Raw genomic sequence first — 22,214 nt, forward strand, 5'->3', positions numbered from 1 at the left:
GCGGAGCAGAGACATCAGACAGCGACGGACACAACAGCCACTTAGCCAGTTAAGTTTGGCCTTAGCCAAATGACACCATTCCAATATTTGGGCATGGCCAGTGGCTGCCACTTAGCCAACTATTTATCTGGCTAAATAGCTAGCTAAATGAGGGCTGGGACATTCTGGGGCGGAGCTACTTATTCTGCTAACATGCAGGCCTATACAATAAAGTTCGTGGGAGAGCGGGCGAGTGCCCGCTCTCCCGGCGCGTGCACAGGTCAGTGTCCTGTGCACGCGATTCAGTAAACTAAAATATTTAAATTAGGGCCGGTGGTAAAAAGAGGCGCTAGGGACACTAACGCGTCCCTAGCACCTCCTTTTGGACAGGAACGGCGGCTGTCAGCGGGTTTGACAGCCGACGCTCAATTTTGCCGGCGTCAGTTCTCGAGCCCGCTGACAGCCATGGGTTCGGAAACCGGACACCGTCAAAATTGAGCATCCGGTTTTCAACCAGCGAGCCCTGGGCCGATTTCAAATTATTTTTTTTTTAACTTCTTTTTAACTTGCGTCCCGCCAGTTTTTACTGCTTTTCTGTGCACTTTCCCGGTGCCGGCAGAAATTAGCGCCTACCTTTGGGTAGGCGCTAATTTCTGAAAGTAAAATGTGTGGCTTGGCTGCACATTTTACTGAATAAGGGGTAAAGCTAGCGAGTCCAAAACGCGTGTCCAAATGCAGGTTAGCCAGATAAGTGCGATCTTCAGTCTTATCTGGCATGATTAGCTGGATACGTCTAAAACTGCTATTTGGGTGTCCTATAGTTAGCTGCTTAAACTATAAAATAACTGAGTTTATTCGGTTGCACTGCCGAATATCTTGGCCAAGTTAACCAGTTAAGTTTACTTTGTTAACTTACTCACCCAATTAGTGGATGAATATTGGCCTCTAAGAATCTTTAATGTCCTTACAACACAACAAATCCAACATCCACTCATATCCATCCAGCTTATACAAAGACTCAGTCGTACACATATCCTAGACTTAAAACTCCTAGCTTCCTCTCATCCCTTTACCTATAATGCAATATAATAAAATGTAGGTTCTGTGGTGCTTACAATAAGATTAACCCGCAATCCCTAATGTCATTACAGACGGAATTTATCCCCAGTTCCTAAAAACCTCTACAATGCAGCTTTAATCTAAACATTAATGCAAACATTTCTGTAATCTAAACATTCGTCACCTCCTTCCCTCCCAAGGCACCTTACAGGTGGCTCAACAAAACCTTTCCATTATCCCACAAAGGCAGCTACAAACAGATATGACTTTACTGCCTTTCTAAACTGAATTTAGCTGGCACTGGCACGACTTTAAACCTCCGATCAAACTACAGTCACGCAGAATAAGATGGCAGATAGGGACCAAAGGGAATCATCCAGTGAAAGCACCCGTCCTCCCCTCCTACTGTGGAAGTACAATCCAAGGCTCACCTCTGCCTTTCCGCTCGTTTTCTCATCTAGAAGCCATACATTCCCCCCCCCCCCCCAAGCTGAAAGGTGAAAACAGCGTGCATGTGTGCCACTGACCTGCGTGACCCAGTCATTGTGAACCTTCCATCGAGTGAAGGTGACGAGCCCGCTGTCCATGACACTGTCCAGGAAAACACTGGGGATTTCATCCACAGCTGGGCACTTCGTCCAGGTCCTGGAGATCAGGCATCCAAAGAAATAAAGATCTGCATTATGACCAAAGGTTTTGCACTCTGCCCCAACACACTTTGCATATTTTTTTGTAACATTTTGCAAGGTCATTTGAACAGCACAAGAAATATCAAGTTCAGAAATAAAGCAGACCAGAAAAAGCTGTGCATTCTGACTTTTAAAAAAACCAAACCTTCTTTTTTTTAGATTGCAAGCAGTATTTAGTAACATTTTATTTTCAGCAATTTATTTATAAGTTACTTGGGTGTTGTGCCTGATTCTAGTTTGTCATTTAAACCCCACCTTCAGCAGATCCTTAGATCTGGCTGTTATAAGTTACGTATGCTTCGACACTTAAAGCCTACTTTAAATCAGTAATGACTTTCGTGTTATACTGCAAGCCTTTCTCTTTACAGCCACTGATTATCGCAACTCCCTCTTCATTGGACTCTCAGCTTCTTCTGTTAGGGCCTTACAGGTCCTGCAGAACTCAGATGCCCGCCTCATACAGGGTCAACCCTTGGGACCATGTGTTCCCCGTTGCTGTGCAACCTACACTGGCTTCCAGTTTAAAGCCTGCACCCTACATTTTTATGGTGCTAAAAGCAATGGGCCACTATATCTTGCTAATGCACTTACTAGTTATTGTCCTGTTCGAGATTTACGTTCTCAGGGGAAAGGATTGGAACCACCTATCAAAGCCACCCGTTTGGCTACAACACGGAATCGTGCATTTTCAGTGAAAGGCCGCTCAGTATGGAATGCCTTACCAGACTTTCCGGAAGCATCTGAAGGCTTACTTATTTCAAATAGCCTTTGACAGTTCTCGGTCATTAATTACATAGTTGTAAGTTGTTAACCTCATTTTGTGTTTTAAGCTTTGCATGTTTTCAGATGTTTTATGTAATTTATTTATAACTTGCTTGATGCGGCGGTTACTACCCTTAACCATTAAGCCTTACGATTCACCTTTGATGCATCTCCAACATTACTCTCTACATCAATGGCAGGGGGGTGGCAGGAAATTCGAATCAAACAATTACCAACAAGGACCCTGAACCTAGTGGTCGGTGAAACAGATAAGTATGGGAAAATAAGTAGGAGCTTGCTGGGCAGACTAGATGGGCCGTTTTTGTCTTTTTCTGCCATCATTTCTACGTACCTATGTAAAGAGAGTCGCAAATTACCTCATACACGCTGGATCTGATTGATTCATACGTGCTATGATGTCACAAATGGTGGAACACCCACACAGCCACCATGTGAGCCAATCAGCTCCTGATCCATTGTGAGATCATTTATAGTTCTCAATATGGTTGATCCAAGAGGTTCAGGGCCATTGTCAAGGTGAGTTTAAAGAATACAGTCCTGGCAAAAACTTGTGGAGGTGTCTGGTCAACTGCACACACATATGTCTTTGGAAATACTTTTGTCACTAAAAAGTTGCAGTAAAAAAAAATTAAAAAAATAACGGTTTCTCTGAAACATCTAAAACTGAGGAGAAAGGCATCTGTGTGCACATACGAAAAACTGAGCAGAGAGCCTGAATTCATGGTGTGAGAAGTGACGTGAAAGATATCATTTCTGTTTTCGTGCCTCTGGATTCTGTTCATCTGGGATTACGTACCTGAGAGTGTCCCCCATGGAAGAGACCAAGAAAATGTTGACACAGCCCTGCAGAACAACACACCAGATTCAAGTTTAATGAACCGTACAACTTCCCCGTATCCGCTCCTCACAGTCTTTGATGTGTCCTGGGAACCATCGAGCTTCCTCGGGGTTCTCCTGAAACCAGCTCCCAAAACATCCTACGAGGGCTGAACATGAGTGCCCGCAGGGTGGGGAGGTGGGATCCATAACAAGAGCAATAAACAAACCAAAATTATAGGAATACAATAAAAGCCCCATTATCCGGTGCTACGTTCAACTAATTGGCATCTCATCTCAACCAGGGATTGGGTGGGGAGGATTTGTATTACGGAGCACTGACTCTTTTCTCTGCTTTGCTCTTTCTACTCCAGTATCACCCCCCTCTCCTCCCCTCCCCTCATGTTTCCTGAACAGCTGCTGCCTGGAGGAGGAAGCAGAGGACTCTCAGATTAACCAGCACCACCTGTTCCCCAGGCCATGAATGCCACATAATGGACTTTTACTGTAATTCCAAAACCAATTAGTCATCCATATTCAGAGGTGTGGGAGAGGGCAGGCACCCATGGAGCTTATGACAGTTCAAATCTGGTTCAACATACTAAATGACAACAGAAAAAGACCAAACTAGTCCAGCTAGTCTGACCAGTTGCAATTCTGCTTTGGAAGTGGAAGTTGAGCAAATACATTTCTATGCTCAACCTAACATCAGCTCCCCCCCATCTCCTTTAGCTTCCAACCCCTTTCCTATCACTGCCCTCCAATATCCTTCCCAAGTTTGGTCAAAAATCTGTTTAAGTGTGGGCCTCCTCCACCTCCACTGTATGATTCTTAGAAGAGCAACACCAAACCCAACACCCAAGTGCCCTTCCACGTCTTATTACCCAAGATTTCCAATAACTAGCTTGATGGACTCTCTACCTAGGTAACATCAAGCTAGGTTGAGAGAACATTGTACAAATCTCATCTTTGGGTGAGTTTCCTCATTCTGAAGGTCATCAAATTTTCACAAGATTGTACTGTTCTGTTTGTATGTCTCACTCTGAATGTCAAAGTGGCCCCTAATCCCTACACTAATACCTAAACCTCACCTCGAGTGACTAGGTAGGCCTCATATAGAGATATAAATACCTATCTAGTACAAGGGCATCATGGCTAGTCTCTCTCTCCCTCTGCCCCCCCTCCCCTCCAGTGGCTGTAGAAGGACCCTGATAGCTAAGCTGGATCTCCAGGAGCTTAAAACTACTAAAATCACATAGCACAACAAAGCCCTATCATTCAGCTTTACACAAATGAAAAAGGTGTAGTCAAAGCCATACAATATGGCTTCACAAATTATGAAGCTTGGCCCCAAACTCCTCCCCTTTTTCTAATTTGCATCACACTATGCGTTATGGTGTTTTCACATGCAAAAACACCATGATAAATGTCCCCCCGAGTTTGTACCTGAGGCAATGGAGGGTAAAGTGACTTGCCCAAGGTCACAAGGAGCAACAGCAGGTCTGGAACCCTGGTCTCCTGGTTCATAGCCCACAGCTCTAACCACTATTTGTCCCAAGTCACATGAGGAGTCCTGATTTTTGGAGGCTCCCATTTTACCAGACACAGAGTTCCAACTCATTAGAGCACTTTCAAGCAGTTACACATGCCTCAGCCATTTTACTATCCTCCTTATGGCTAATGATGCACCCCATGGTTAGGTTTGGGAGCAGAGTTTAATTACTGTCACTCTCCCATCCCACTTTATCTTCATCTGAATGTGGTCACACTCTTCATTCTCCAACCCCCTGCTCTGAACACTCTTAGTTTTCCTTTCCTGGTTGAATGACTTTAATGGGGCTTTCAGGATGAGTTTATGTGACCAAAGCTACAGTTTCACCGCTCTTGTTTTTCACTGGAGTTGGCCTCCATGAGTCAGCACTCTCTGCTCCAAACTTACAATCCCTTCACTTCCCAGTCTCTTATAGTCACTTGCAATCCCTTCTGCTCCTGTTCTCCATTATCCCCCAGGGAAACCAGTCTGTCCAATCTGCTTGAACCCCAGCGAGATCCATATAACTTTTAAAAGCTCAGCTTACTGGATTTTCCCAATCAGTAAAAAAAAAAAAAAGTTCACTATGCCAGGAGTTCTACTGCTGGGTCATTCCATGTCAAGTGGACCAGGGATCCACGCTCAACTTCCTCCAAATTGAATCAAATTTTGCACAGAGGTTCTCTAAGGTCTCAAACAAAACTGTACTACATTTTTTACCTGGATCTCCATTGGTTGGATACCTAGAAGCAGTTGAATGGAGGTCATCTCTGAGTATCATGCTCCATTTTGTCCAGCTGCTGCAGCCCGACAACACCTCTCAGGGGCCTGAACTTTTGTGGATTAGTACAACCCCTGATGGGTAAGTCCCAGTGCAAAGTTTGGAACATAACGTGAGCTTGCCTCCCTTTTTATGGGCCAGCAAAGTATGTGAAAACAGTTACAAAAGAAATATAAGGCCTACTTTGACGCCTTATTGTTCCTGACCTATGTTTTGATTCAGGCCCTGACTGGACCAGTAGTCATGGCCCAAGGCATATACGTTTAAGATTTGCATTAAGAGGCTTTATAGGCAACTAGAAGCAAACTTATAGCCACAATGTCACTTTTTTATGCAAATGTTTGCCAGTTTTCAGATGCAAATATTTCTACTGGGTAGTTTTTAAATCTTTTCTTTTTATGTCATTTGAAAGAACATCTTTTTTCTGCAAAAATTGCCCTGTTTCATTTTGAACCCGGTCTTGCTTTGGCCAGAATTAAGGCCCCAACAATATGCATCATTTGCATGCATGGTCCTGCTATGTTAAAAAGAGGCATTTTTGGCACCCTGCTGTATAAAAGGGCTAGAGATGTGAAATTCTACAGTGCGGTGAATCTTGTTGTGCTTACCCTGCTTGTAGCTTATGACACAACTTGCTTCGACACACTTTTATAAATTGCATTAGTAGCATGGGATCTTCTTGGTATTTGGGTACTTGCCAGGTTCTTGTGGCCTGATTTGGCCTCTGTTGGAAACAGGATGCTGGGCTTGATGGACCCTTGGTCTGACCCAGCATGGCAGTTTCTTATGTTCTTAAATGACCCCTTCAAAACTGACATTTTATTGTGCTGTTTTATTTACTGCATGTAAGCCTGAACATGCAAAAGTATCACCTTCACAAGGAAGTATGGTAATGTCATGATAGCAATGTGTTGTGGCAAATATTTTGGGAACATGCCCTAGCCTGTGACACCATTGTGCTCTTTGTGGTATATTGACTGCCTTGATAGACAAGTCCTGGCCCATCCTGATGTTTTATGTATCTTGATGAAACTATTGAAAATTATTCTTTTATTGTTCAGGATGCAGTGCAAGGCTTTCATTGGGAAAATAGTCAGGCAATACTCCACCCTTTTGTTTACTATTGCAACCCTCATGTCCAATTTCTCTGTATATGCATGACTGCTTGCGCCTTGACACAATAGCTGTGCAAAAGCTTTTGAGAATGCTCATTGAGCATTTGAAGAGCGTTTTACCTGTCTTGGAGCAATTCACTACTTTAACGATAGCTCTGCTGCTCAATATAAAAACTTTAATGCCATTAATCTTTGCAATCATAGTAACGACTTTCATGTTACAGCTGAATGGAACTTTTTTGGCACCAGCCATGGAAAATCATTCTGTGATGGAATTGAAGGAACCACAAAATGTTTAGCTGCCTGTGCTAGTATACAATGCCCCCTCAATAACCAAATTTTGACACCAAAGATGTGTTTGACTTTTGTGATAAAAGTATCCCTGGTATCAAATTTTTCTTTGTGCCAAAGGAAGATATTGAAGTAATCAGACCTGTTTAGGAAGAAAGGTTTAGCAAAGGTCATACAGCTGCTAGCAAAAGGGAAAATCATCAATTCAAGCCCTTTGATGCAACTAAAATTTCCATTAGCAATGACAAATGATGTCACCTCATTCATTGCAAGTGTTCCAGAACATGAATGTGAATATTTTCCTGCCCTTCAAGTATCCAGCTTCCAACCTGGTCAGTATTTAGCTTGCATCTGTGATAATTCCTGGTGGATTGGCCACATATGCGAAGTCTCAATTGAAGAACATGGTTAATTTCTTGCACCCTGAAGGTCCTGCCAGGTCATTTTACTGGCCACCCCATAGAGACACCTGTTGGGTTCCAGAAGCGCACATTATTGCTACCCTTGATGCACCCATAACAACTTCATCAGGCAGGAAATATATTTATTCACAATCCACTTTGTCATGCATTGATGAGACATTCAAAGGCATATGTTATTAATCAAGTTGACTTAGGGAATGGCCTCTGCTATTACTAGCATTAGTAGCATGGGACCTTCTTGGTGTTTGGGTACTTGCCAGGTTCTTGTGGCCTGGTTTGGCCTCTGTTGGAAACAGGATGCTGGGCTTGATGGACCCTTGGTCTGACCCAGCATGGCAATTTCTTATGTTTTTAAGGCAGGAAAAAAGACTATGTGAATTTTTGTGAAACCTTTAAACAATTTTTGTATATAGTGTCTTGACTTTTCTTGTTTTAACATTGTCGAACCCGATTTCATCAATACAAAGACTTGCAACAATACTACTGTTCTCTCCTCCCTAGACTGCACCTCAACATTAGAAATAGAAACCTTTATCAAGAAAGCCAAACCTTCCACTCACCCATCTGACACCATACCCACAAAACATCTCCTCACAATACCCAATATTATTGCTAAACCATTAACAAATATCATTAACCTCTCCATTAACTTGGGACAGGTACCTCTCCCCTTGAAACAGGCTATTGTCAAACCCATCCTAAAGAAACCCAAACTTGACCCCTCTGATCTAGCCAACTATCGCCCTATCTCCAATCTTCCATTTATTGCTAAACTCCTTGAAAAAACCGTTAACAAGCAACTCACAGAATACCTTGAAGACAATCACATCCTTGCCCCCGCACAATACGGCTTTCGGAAATCTCATAGTACTGAGACTCTTTTACTCTCCCTAACAGACCACATTATTAAAGGATTTGAGAAAGGACAATCATACATACTTGTCTTCCTTGACATCTCCTCCGCATTTGACACCGTCAGCCATCCTATTCTCCTACAGCGGTTGACTGAAATAGGCATTACAGGTGTTGCCCACAACTGGTTCAATTCATATCTCAGCAATAGAGATTACAAAATTCAGCTAGGCAATCATGTTTCCAAGGCTATCCCCCTTAATCAAGGTGTCCCTCAAGGTTCATCCCTCTCTTCAACCCTCTTCAATATTTACATCCTACCCATCTGTCACTTCCTATCCAGCCTAAATCTCCCACACTACATATATGCTGACGATGTTCAGCTCCTCATACCCATCACTGACTCTATTTCTAAAACCATGGATTTCTGGAACGATACTCTCCAATCCATAAACAATCTCCTTTCTTCCATCCACCTAGCTCTCAACACTACTAAAACTGAAATCATGCTCATCTCACCCCTTAACCACTCGATCCTTCCCCCTCTTTCACAGTTCCAATTTGCACAACAAGTCCGTGATCTGGGTATCATTCTCGATGGGCACTTCACACTGAAGAAATTTATCAACAACATACTAAAAGATGGCTTCTTTAAACTTCATACACTAAAAAAACTAAAACCCTTACTACACCTCCCCGATTTCCAAACAGTGCTCCAAACCACCATCTTCGCCAAAACCGACTACTGCAACTCCCTTCTCCTCGGCCTTCCTAACAACACCATTCACCCCATTCAAATTTTACAAAACACAACAGCCCGAATCTTGACCAACTTACGCAGACACGACCATATTACACCTGTTCTAAAAGATCTACATTGGCTCCCAATATACGGGAAGCCAATGTATTGGCTTCCCGTATACAATATAAGACTCTCTCTCTCATCCAACAAGGCTTTATACAATCCTGAAATGAACTGGTTTAATGAATCCTTCCGCTTACACCAGTCTAATAAGCCTACTAGACACGCACATCTCGCAACTATGCCTATCCCTTCCCCTAAACTCTACAAACTAACATCTACCAGAGCCCGTGCAATATTGATAGCCGGGCCGACCCTTTGAAACACAATGCCAGTTGAACTACGGCAAGAGGAATGCCTCAAATCGTTCAAGCGGAAGCTCAAGACCTGGCTCTTCGCCAAGGCATACACCTAATTTCTCCCTTCCTCTCCACTGCCCACCCTTCCTCTCCTCTGCCCCCCTCTTCTGGCCCTCTATCCCCTCACTTCGCCCTTCTCCTACCTTTTTCTCCCCCCCTCACCTCATACCTTTTACTCCCCCCCTCACCTCGTTCCCTTCCCTCTGCTCGCCACTCCCCCCTCTCCTCCTAGCACTCCTAAATTGCTTATCTCTTAGTGTCTTCCTTTTGTACATATGTATATATTTACAAACCTCATTGATTATTTAATGCAAATTTCCCCTTGTTATTCACACCCTCATTTATTCATTTGTTAACTTGTTTTATTTGTTCAATGTAAAGCGCCATGCCTGGCGTTTGTTTGTGTTACACTGTAACCCAATGTGATATCCTGGATGAATGTCGGTATATAAAAATTTTAAATAAATAAATAAAATAAATAAATGCTTAAATAAATGCTTGGAAACCTGTGGCTGATACCTTGTCTGGCTGTCTGGAATGGCCCCTAGGCAATAGGGTTGTCAATTTTGCTGAACGGGCAGTGGTTCAGCCAGCACTGACCAATGCAAGGTAACTAATCAGCATACAAAGTTTTGCACTGACTTTGATGAATAATTTATGGAAATATGTCTAAAGAAATATGTCAAAAGCTAAAAGTATGGTAAGCACAGTAAACTGAGCTGCATTGTAAAATTTAATATCTCTAGCTCTTTTCCATGCTTCATAGTTGGGTGCCAAAGATCGCTCATTTTAACATAGTGCATTCACGCATACAAATGATGCATCTTTTGGGGACTGTAATTCTGACCAAAAGCAAGGCTGGGTCCAAGACGAAACAGGATTAATTCTGTAGCAAAAAAGGTTCTCTTTCAAATGACATTAGAAAGAAAAAAATTAAAAACTACACATTAGAGATATCTGCACCCCAAAAATGGTGAAAATTTCCATAAAAAGGTGACATCATATGTTTATGGAACTATATATTTGCTTCCAGTTGGCTGCAAAGCTTCCTCGTGAAAATCCTAGATGTATCTCTTATGTTCTTATGCCAAGACTACTGATCCAGTTACGGCCTGAATTGAAGTAAACATCAGAAGCAATGAGGAGTCAAAGTAGGGTTTAAATTTCTTTTGTAAAATTTTTCATATACTTTGCTCGCCCACAAAAAGGGTGGCAAGCTCATGTTAGGTTCCAAACTTTGCATAGTAACTTAGCACCAGAATTTGTAATAATTCACAAAATTTCAGGCCCCTAACAGGGGTTATTTGCCTGCAATGCCTGGACAAAGTGGCCGTTTTGTGTTGTGCAGAGCACAGTACTCTAAGAGTGACCTTTATTCAGCTATTCTAGCTCTTGAACTAAGAGATCCAGCTGAAAAATTTTGCATAGTTTTGTTTGAGGCCCTAGTGAACATCCACACAAAATTGTATTCAATTTGAAGGAGGTTGAGCGTGTATGATTTTCTAAATTGGTCCACTTGGCATGGAATGTCCCTGCTATAATTTAATTTGTCCTTACTTAGTACAAACAAATCAACAGAACAGCATGAACCATAGCAGGATCCCATTATAACCAAGTGGTGGCCTATCATTGCTGGACAAATAATTTAGTTTTTCATACCCAAATTTACAATCGATATTTATAAAATGCTAAAGAAGGCCAATTAAGTAAAAACTCACAAATGGTGAACATCAACAGATTACAAGAAAGCACACCTGAAAAATCTACCAGTAGGCCAAAATAAAAGAAAGAAACAGAAGCAATTAACTAGGAAATAAAAATGTTTTCTGGCTAGCTTGAAAAGTAACCAATGAGTGACATAATCTCAGTTCCTTGGAAAGGGATAGAAAGAAGAATCATTCAAGGCGCCAGTCAGATTTTGTTGGTTCTGTCCTGGGTAAGCACACTGGCTACTTGGGGTAAAGACTAAAGAGTTGCCTCATGACCAACAGATCTTCTTCACCTGCAAGCTGCTCCAACTGCTCCACCATAGTGCCCACGATCCACAGTACCCAGCCTATGGCATGAGAGTCCCCCCTTCTGCTTGCTGCCCGGGCACCTCCTGTTTGATGCCAAAGTGACACACCTTCAGGAGGAGAATGGTGAAGATCCTGTCTGGACTGGCTTCAGCTGCTGCTGCAAGTGTCCACCCCACCCTCCTACCCCATTCCAGTCCACAGTAACTCAACCTTCCATATCAGTCCCGCCAAGGAATTCAGCAAACTACAGCCGCTGCTGGTTAAAGGTGGAGGTCATAGCTGAAATACTGCTGCTCGAGATAGGATGTTATGGGTCCCCACTTAAGTGCCTTAGCAGGGTTTCTTGGAATATAGGGAAAGAGGATGTGAAGATATTTCAGTGTAATGCAGAGGGCCAGATAAGTCCATGTAACATGAATCATTGCCAAGAGATACATATATACATCAGAAACTGTTTACCTAGATACAGTGAAATAATATAGTTAAAGCTATACTTAATGAAGGAATATTGCAAGTTAAAGAATGAAGGACTGCTTTGTCTATGGAATATTACAGTTGAATACAAGCCCAGATAGGCTGGAAGACACTCTGTAGCTTAGAGATAAGAATCTGCCTTGAAATTGTTATATTCTGGTATATTTGTAGACCCTGGATCAGGGTGAGAGCTGACTCCACCCACAGGGAGGAGCCCTGTGGGGATTCACCATGATAGGCATGGCCTTAGCTGAGATGGACACAACAGTAATAGACTTTGTTATACTGGAAATGTAGAAGATCCCACCAAGTGGGATAGATAGACACAGTCCAGAGGTATGGGTGGCTCGTAGATGATATCTCCGGTAGTGGTCCGTAAAACGGGGTACGCTGGGGAATCCCTCCTTTTCTGGAAACACTGTATTGATGCGGTAGTGGCCTGCAGCACGGGGTACGCCGAGGATCATAGGAGAATGTTGAGAGTAGAGCAGGAGGTCAGCGGAGTTGAAGAACAGATGGAACTCACTCTTCTCCTCCAAGAACTTATCCAATCCTTTTTTAAACACAACTATACTAACTGCACTAACCACATGCTCTGGCAACAAATTCCAGAGTTTAATTGTGCGTTGAGTGAAAAAGAACTTTCTCCGATTAGTTTTAAATGTGCCACATGCTAACTTCATGGAGTGCCCCCTAGTCTTTCTATTATCTGAAAGAGTAAAAATTCGATTCACATCTACCCGTTCTAGACCTCTCATGATTTTAAACACCTCTATCATATCCCCTCTCTTCTCCAAGCTGAAAAGTCCTAACCTCGTTAGTCTTTCCTCATAGGGGAGTTGTTCCATTCCCCTCATCATTTTGGTCGCCCTTCTCTGTACCTTCTCCATTGCAATTATAGCTATTTTATGTTACATGGAAACCGATGTGATGTTCTCCTAAAGAATGTCGGTATACAAAAATTGCAAATAAATAAATAAAATAAATAAATATGGGCCTGGTTTTCAGGATATCCACACTGAATATTCATGAGGAGTAGAGAGAATGAAAAGTGATTTAAGAAAGCTTGAAGAGGGGTCGAAGATTTGGCAGCTGGGATTCAATAAAATACAAATTAAATCAAGCATTCATATTAAAATTCAAAATTTCTTGTTATGATGACATCATAAATCCACTCCGATTGACCATCATAACGCTCCTGCGAGCAGAGCTATTTAATATGTTTTTGCACATACTTACTGGATCATATATAATGAAAAGTCCCCCAAAGTCCATTTATAGGAAAATTAGTTTCTTACCTGATAATTTTCGTTCCTGTAGTACCAAGGATCAGTCCAGGACACCTGGGTTGTGACTCCGCACCAGTAGATGGAGACAGATTAAAACTTGTGGGCGGAGCCATATATAAGCCCCTGTGCCAGTCACAGCCCCTCAGTCATACGTAATGTCAAAGTAGAAAAATCCAAAAGCCAACATAGCTAACCATAGAAACTTACTAAGTAAAATAACTCCAACACCCCTACAGGAAAACAGACTCTCCAACCGGGAGAGCGAACAAAAGAAGGGGTCAGCGTATTAAAAAACAACAATGAGCGGACTCTCCATTACTATAGCGCCACACTGCGGGCGGGATCCTGGACTGATCCTTGGTACTACAGGAACGAAAATTATCAGGTAAGAAACTAATTTTCCTTTCCCTGTACGTACCAGGATCAGTCCAGGACACCTGGGATGTACCAGAGCTAAGTTATCGAGGGTGGGAAGCAGAGAGTCCCGCTCGGAGTACCCTCTCTCCAAATCCCCCAGCATCAGTAGCTTGAACATCCAATCGGTAATGTTTAATGAAGGTATGCAACGATTTCCAGGTAGCCGCCCTGCAAATCTCTTGAGGCGAAACCTGAGAAGATTCCGCCCAGGACGCCGCATGAGATCTTGTCGAATGAGCTCGAAGACCCACTGGCGGTGTTTTACCGCGCAGAATGTACGCGGAACCAATGGCGTCCTTGAGCCAACGGGCGATCGTTGTGCGGGACGCCGCAGAACCTTTCTTCGGACCCGACGTCAACACAAACAGATGATCTGTTAAACGAAAAGAATTTGTGACCTCTAGATAGCGAAGAAGAGACCTTCGCACATCTAGTTTTCTCAAATCCCTCAACTTCGGGTTGGAAGAATCACCAACCGCGAAAGCGGGAAGTTCAATCGATTGATTCAAATGAAAAGCCGATACGACCTTAGGCAAGAAAGAGGGAACGGTCCACAAGGAAACCCCTGAATCGGAAAAGCGCAAAAAGGGCTCTCTGCAGGATAGAGCTTGCAACTCAGAAATCCGGCGAGCCGAAGCAATGGCTACCAGGAATACAGTCTTTAACGTGAGATCTTTGATCGTAGAATGCTTCAGAGGCTCAAAAGGAGCTGAGCATAAGGACGAGAGCACCCAGTTGAGGTTCCAAGAAGGACAAGGGAGCCGCAAAGGAGGACGGAGGTGTTTCGCTCCCCGAAGGAAACGGGAGATATCCGGGTGGAGAGCCAGGGAGACTCCCCGAATCTTACCACGCAAACAACCAAGCGCCGCGACTTGGACCCGTAGGGAACTGCACGCTAAGCCTTTGGCCAGCCCAGCCTGGAGAAAAGCCAAAATATCGGGAATAGCAGCGGAAGTGGGACTAAGACCCCGCTCCACGCACCACTCCTCAAAGACTACCCAGACTCGAACATAAGCCAGAGACGTGGATTGTTTTCTGGATCTCAGCAACGTAGCAACTACCGCGTCCGAGTAACCTTTTTGCTTCAACCGATACCTCTCAAAAGCCATGCCGCGAGACAGTAGTGATCCGCATCCTCCAAACAGACGGGACCCTGACGAAGGAGCCCCGGAAACCCCTGTAGACGAAGGGGTGCCACCACCGACAACTGGACCAGGTCCGCAAACCACGGACGGCGCGGCCACTCCGGCGCCACCATGATCACGTTGGACGGGTGCAATTCTATGCGCCGCAGTATCTTGCCGATCATGGGCCATGGTGGGAACACATACAGTAGCACCTCCGCCGGCCAGGGAAGTGCTAACGCGTCGACCCCTTCTGCTCCTCTTTCTCGGCGTCGACTGAAAAATCTCGGAGCCTTTGCGTTGTTCCACGTGGCCATGAGATCCATGTGGGGCGTTCCCCAAGTCCTGCAAATGAGAAGAAACGCTTCTTCCGCTAGTTCCCACTCTCCGGGATCCAGGTGGTGTCGGCTGAGGAAGTCCGCCTGGACATTGTCGGCTCCTGCTATGTGAGACGCAGCGAGATCGCTGAGATGCCGCTCTGCCCAGGCCATCAAGAAACATGCTTCCTCCACTACTTGAGGACTTTTCGTCCCTCCCTGGCGATTGATGTAAGCCACGGTGGTCGCGTTGTCCGACAATACTCGGATTGCCTTTCCTCGTACAAGGGGTAGAAAAGCTTGCAATGCCAGACGGACCGCCCTGAACTCTAGGCGGTTGATAGACCACCGGGTTTGATCTTCTGACCATAGACCCTGAACCGATTTCTCTTGGCAAACTGCACCCCAACCGGAAAGACTGGCATCCGTGGTCACCACTGTCCAGTTGGGAAGAAGAAGAGATACTCCACAGGAGAGATGTTTGGAATCCAGCCACCAGCCCAGGCTGGAGCGCACCTGATTCTCGAGAGGCAGTGGAAGATAATATTCCTCTGAGATCGGTTTCCAGCGGGACAACAATGAAGACTGCAGTGGCCGCAGGTGAGCGAACGCCCAAGGGACTAACGCCAGCGTTGAGGCCATAGATCCGAGAACTGTCAGGTAATCGCAGACTCGCGGACGGTGTTGAGACAAAAGTCGTCGTACCTGAGACTGTAGTTTGCATATCCGATCCTGAGAGAGAATCACTCTGCCCCGTTTTGTGTCGAAAACGGCTCCAAGGTACTCCAAGGACTGAGTGGGTTCCAGATGACTCTTGTTGTAGTTGACCACCCAGCCGAGGGACTGCAAGAATTGTAGCACCCTGGATACCGCTTGCCGACACAGGCTCTCTGACTTCGCCCGAATCAGCCAGTCGTCGAGGTAAGGGTGAACCAGTAGGCCTTCCCGACGTAAGTGCGCCGCCACTACCACCATCACTTTCGTGAATGTCCGAGGCGCTGTCGCCAGGCCAAACGGAAGAGCCCGGAACTGGAAGTGTCTGCCCAGAATGCAAAACCGCAGAAACCGCTGGAAGGCTGGCTGGATGCCCACATGAAGGTATGCTTCTGTGAGATCTAGTGACGCAAGGAATTCGCCTGGCCGCACTGACGCGATCACCGAACGAATGGTTTCCATCTTGAAGTGAGGGACCCGAAGACATCTGTTGACTCCTTTCAGATCCAGTATGGGTCGGAAAGTGCCGTCCTTCTTGGGAACTATGAAGTAAATGGAGTACCGGCCCTTGCCGTACTGATCGGCCGGAACTGGAGCGATGGCCCCCAAGCTTTCTAGTCTTCGGATGGTGTCTAGCACTGCCGCCTTCTTCTTGGGATCCTTGCAAGGCGAGACCAGGAACTTGTCCGCTGGGATGCGAGCAAAATCTAACTTGTAACCGTGTCTTATCACGTCGAGGACCCACTGATCCGACGTCATGCTGGCCCATACCTCGAGAAATAAGGATAGACGCGCCCCCACGTTTGGGACAGCGTGCTGAGGGCGCGACGAGGAATGGGCCGGCCGAACTTCATTGCGAAGGTTTGGAACCCGTACCCGACGGGGCTCCTCCTTGCCTGCCAAAGCGTTTGCCCCGAAAGGAGTGCTGCCAGTGAGTGTTTCGAGAAGAGGCCGGCCTGTACGAAGGTCCGGTGGATCTTTGCGGCCTGGACTTCCGGGGACCCCGGAAACGGGCTCTGCCAGAAAACGAAGAGCGCGACCGGGTCCTATCCTCTGGCAGCCTAAACGCTCGGTTCTCACCCAGGGAAACCATCAAGTCATCTAATTCCTTACCAAACAGCAATTTCCCTTTGAAGGACAATGCCCCGAGGTGAGCCTTGGACAAACCATCCGCCGCCCAGTTGCGCAGCCAAAGGAGGCGGCGTGCCGACACCGCTGCCACCATGGATCTAGCTGAAGTGCGTAGAAGATCATGGAGCGCATCGGCCCCATATGCGATAGCTGCTTCCAACCTATCTGCTTGGGAAGCCTCCTCCGGAGAGAGATCTGCATTCGCCTGCAGTACCTGGGCCCAGCGCAGACTAGCTCGCATAGCGAAGTTCGTGCAAATGGCAGCTCGAACTCCCAAGGCGGAAACCTCAAAAATCTTTTTGAGCTGTACCTCCAACTTTCGGTCTTGAATATCCCGGAGGGCCGTCGCTCCCGTGACAGGGATGGTAGACCTCTTCGTGACAGCGGACACCGCCGAATCCACTTTTGGAAGTCGGAGGAGCTCCAGCGCCTCCTCCGGTAAAGGATAGAGTTTATCCATGGCCTTGCTGACTTTCAAACCTAACTCCGGAGTATCCCATTCCTTGAAAAGGATATCCGTGGACGAGAAATGAAAAGGGAAGGCAACCGCCGGTCCTGTGAGGCCGAGAAGAACAGGATCCATATTCGCCTCCTGGCGGACCACCACCGGAGGAGCTTCAATTCCCAATTCATGGAGAATGGCCGGGATGAGAGGTGCCAGTTCCTCTCTGCGGAATAGCCGTACCACCTTGGGGTCATCCCCTTCTGCAGCCTGTGCAGCTTTCTCTGCAATGGGCTGTGCAGTACCATCCACTGCTGCCTTTCCGGCCCCCGTCAGGGGCTCCTCGGCGGACTCCGTATCATCCTCAGGGGAATCCTCGGGATCCGATTCCTGCGGCACCCCCCTGGGAGGCCGCTTCCCCCGGGACGCACCGTGGGCGATCTCCGCGCCCTTCCTGGACTTCTTTTTCCGTGGAGGGGACCCGTGGTCGGCCGCACGCGAGCCATTCCCCTGGATGCGCTTGCTGCGCTTGTATTTGAGAACTTTGCGCAGCAACAGCGCAAAATCCTCAGAAAAATCACCAGAATCCGAAGAATCACTCTCGGAAGCCTCCCGGGACCGAAGCCCCTCCGAGGGAACCTCCCCCGCCGCGACACGCTGTGGGGAAAGCGCAGGAGGAAAGGAAGAGGCCCCCACCGTTTCCCGCGAAATTTCCCGGCCGGTGGCCAAGATGGCCGCCACTCCCGCACTAACCGGGAAAAGATCCTGAGGCCTGTCAGCGGAGCTACCACCGCGCGACGGCGAACGCGCGACCCGGGAACGAGCCCCCCGCGGCGCTGCCGAGGGTCCCTCATCACCCGGGACGCAAGCTGAACAAAGGCTGTCCCTTGAAAGACGCGCGCGCGCCGAGCCGCAGGCCCTGCACTGTGCAGCACGCGGCATGCCGGCGAAAACGCGGGAGAAAACGGGGCCGCGGCGAAAAAATTACCTCAAAAATTAAAAAATTAAAAATAAACAAATAGCGCAATTCGGCGACCTCCCCACTGCCAATGACGCCCCCCCACCGACAAAAACGGAGCGGCGACGCCAGGTAACAGAGAGCCGCAAAAACAAAAGTAAAAACTTTTTTTTTTTTTTTTTTTTACAAACAAAAAACGCTGTCCCTGGTACTGAAAAGCCCTTATTCCTGCAGGGGTGAGTGAACCAGGCTCCCTGGTGTCACCCCTGACGCTGCCACTAGCTCAGCCGGGTCCTCAACCCTGGCAGCGGCCTCAACCGGGGGAGGGTAGTCCCCTCAGGACCTCTCAACTCCCCTGGGAGGCAGGGCACCCGAGACTAAGGGATTAAAAGATAAAAACCCCAATTTGGTATATAAACAGCTATGCCTAACAAAAAAGCCTAGCCCAAAAAATTCAAACCTGACTAACACCAACACCAGAATCAGGTCAGGCAGGGCTGTGACTGGACCTGCACCATCTACTGGAGACAGAGTAAGACTGAGGGGCTGTGACTGGCACAGGGGCTTATATATGGCTCCGCCCACAAGTTTTAATCTGTCTCCATCTACTGGTGCGGAGTCACAACCCAGGTGTCCTGGACTGATCCTGGTACGTACAGGGAATGCTTTTTTACTTTATTCTTATATAAATAAAATCAAATAATTGCTTCCCTTTTTTATCCAGTGGCTGGTCTCAACTCTCAGGAATCTCCATACAGATGGTGTGGAAATGCTGATAATGCAATGGCATCACCTTTTCTATTATTGCCACATTTTGCAACATTAGAAACTGTTATGCCATTAAATTATTGATATTTCCACACCGTCTTCTGGTGTGATAGGGGGGTGAAAGACATGTGCACGGATTAATAGAGGGATCCTGGGATAAGATGGTGAAGCAAAGTGACAAGATGACAGCTAAAGCCATAAGAATGCTGGGCTGCATAGAGAGAGGAATAACCAGTAAGAAAAAGGAGGTGATAATGCCCTTGTACAGGTCCAGGGTGAGGCCTCTCCTGGAGTATTATGTTCAGTTCTGGAGCCCGTATCTCATAAAGGATAGAGACAGGGATGGAGGCAGTCCAGAGAAAGGCGACCAAAATTGTGTGTGGTCTGTGTTGGAAGACCTATGAAAAAAGGCTGAAGGATCTGAATATGTACATTCTAGAAGACAGGAGGTGCAGGGGAGATATGACACAGACCTTCAGATTCCTAAAAGGTTTTAATGAACTTTTAATAGAACTTTTAATAGAACTAGGGATCACGAAACGAAACTCCAGGGGAGGCAACTCAAAACCAACGTCAGGAAATATTTCTTAACGGAGAGGGTGGTGGATGCCTAGAATGCCCTTCCGGAGGAAGTGCTAAAGATAAAAACAGTCAAGGAATTCAAAGGGGCATGGGACAAACACCGTGGCTCTTTAAAGGCTTGAGGATGGAAATGAGAAATGCATGCAGGAGGGTAATTTGCTGGTGCAGTGGCTACTACCCTTAGCAGGAGGCATGGAGATTACTATCCTTAACCAGTATGTCTTGATGCTTTTAATGCAACTACAACATTGCTCCCCACTTAGACGGCAGGGAGAAAGGGGGAATTGGATTCAGACAACAACAAAAAGGGCCCCGACTTCTATGGTCTGGAGTACTGATATGCAGACAAAAGGGAAAAAGCACAGGATTGCTTCTACGGCAAAGTCCATACGCAAAGCACAACAAGCAGTGCTGTCTGAATGTTCAATAAAGCTCATCATCCATTAAAAAAATGTGGCTAGCTGCAATTTTTATGGGTTATCATAAGGCCTGGGGATAACTGCATGGAGCGGCAGTTAACACCCTTAAGAGAAACATGGGGATAATCTGCACAGAATGGCAGTCACTACCTTAAGAAGCTCTCTGGGAAGACTGGATGGACCATTTGGTCTTTATCTGCTGTCATTTATATGTTTCTAAGAGATGTCTGTTCCTCTGTGAAGCTTGTTGCTACGTTGAGTTACCTGTAAACCGAGATGATGTTCCCAACGTATCTCGGTATATAAAATGCTTAAAATAAATAAATAAATAAATGTCTACATACAATGGAGGGAGTGCATGCAAATCTATCTCATGCATATTCATGGAAGATACCCAGAAAATCTGGCTTGTTTGTAGCACTTGATGATTGGATTCAGCCATTCCTAAGAAATTCAATGGGAGTATTAAAACATTTGTGTGATGCAGGGGAGCATCGTTTTTTCCTCCTTTCTTTTTGCTTGAAGCCTTTTGCCCTATTCTCTGCTGCAGATAGGGTTGCCTTGGCACCTAGCTTTAAAAAGGCTTTGTTTTCCGTATCTATCAGAGAGCTTAGCTGAGAGCTCCTTGTCCTGGTGACCCCATAGCTCACTGCGTTTTCAGGATATTCACCATAAATATGCATCAGATACATTAGCATATATCGGAGCCCCAGTATATGCAGATTTCTCTCATGGGCTGTGGGATCACCAGGGCGGGTTTGGGATGCTCAAGCTTAATGTGTCCTGTGTTTTTTTTTTCTTTATATTAGGAAGACAATCATATGGTAATTTCTTTCTGAAAATTATGTCTGGTATTATTTTGTAATTTAGTTATAGAAATGACAATCACATACCTGTTCATCACCATAGAGTATTATGCACTCATCTTTGCCTCTGTCACTTAAGATAAAAATAAAAAGTTTATAGAAGTTATTGGGTAAAATAGTCTTCTTGTAACATTAAGTGTTTCTTGTAAATTTCTGGCTTGTAACAGCTCAAGGAATAACCACCAGAAAGGAAAATTAGTTTCTTACCTGATAATTTTCGTTCCTGTAGTACCAAGGATCAGTCCAGGACACCTGGGTTGTGACTCCGCACCAGTAGATGGAGACAGACTAAAACTTGTGGGCGGAGCATATATGCCCCTGTGCCAGTCACAGCCCCTCAGTCATACGTAATGTCAAAGTAGACAAAAGCCAAAAGGCAACCATAGCTAACCATACAACTTGGTAGGGAAAAGAAAACCAACACTCCTACAGGAACCAGACTCCCCAACCGGAAGAGCGAATGGATCAGCGTACTGAAAAACACAATAATGAGCGGACTCTCCGTTACTATAACGCAACACTGCGGGCGGGATCCTGGACTGATCCTTGGTACTACAGGAACGAAAATTATCAGGTAAGAAACTAATTTTCCTTTCCCTGTACGTACCAGGATCAGTCCAGGACACCTGGGATGTACCAGAGCTAACTTACCGAGGGTGGGAAGCAGAGAGTCCCGCTCGGAGTACCCTCTCTCCAAAAACCCCCAGCTTCAGTAGCCTGAACATCCAACCGGTAATGTTTAATGAAGGTATGCAACGACTTCCAGGTAGCCGCCCTGCAAATCTCTTGAGGCGACACCTGAGAAGATGCCGCCCAAGACGCAGCGTGAGACCGTGTCGAATGAGCCCGAAGACCCACCGGCGGCGATTTTCCGCGCAGAATGTACGCAGAACCAATGGCTTCCTTGAGCCAACGGGCAATTGTCGTGCGGGACGCCGCAGCACCTTTCTTTGGACCCGAAGTTAACACAAACAGAAGATCCGTCACCCGAACAGAAGATCCGTCACCCGAAACGGATTAGTAACCTCCAGATAGCGAAGCAGGGACCTCCGCACATCTAGTTTTCGCAAGTCTTTTGTTTTCGGGTCCGAAGACTCTGCAACCGAGAAAGCGGGAAGTTCAATTGACTGATTCAAATGGAACGACGACACGACCTTAGGAAGGAAGGAGGGAACCGTCCGCAAGGAGACCCCCGAATCGGAGATGCGCAAGAAGG

At 46.0% G+C, this 22,214-nt stretch overlaps 1 protein-coding gene across 1 annotated transcript in view; it reads right to left on the bottom strand.

Annotated features, from left to right (window-relative positions):
• LOC115084798 (WD repeat-containing protein 64-like) overlaps positions 1-22,214 on the bottom strand; it is a 234,752-nt gene that overhangs the window by 173,005 nt on the left and 39,533 nt on the right. The window contains exons 6-8 of the mRNA XM_029590142.1: positions 21,026-21,071; positions 3,307-3,353; positions 1,566-1,683 (exon numbers count right to left, since the gene is read on the bottom strand). Of these exons, the coding sequence (XP_029446002.1) occupies positions 1,566-1,683; positions 3,307-3,353; positions 21,026-21,071 (211 nt within the window). The remainder of the gene's footprint in view (positions 1-1,565; positions 1,684-3,306; positions 3,354-21,025; positions 21,072-22,214) is intronic.

The sequence above is a fragment of the Rhinatrema bivittatum genome, chromosome 1, assembly GCF_901001135.1.
Source record: "Rhinatrema bivittatum chromosome 1, aRhiBiv1.1, whole genome shotgun sequence".
Taxonomy (NCBI): Eukaryota; Metazoa; Chordata; class Amphibia; order Gymnophiona; family Rhinatrematidae; genus Rhinatrema; species Rhinatrema bivittatum.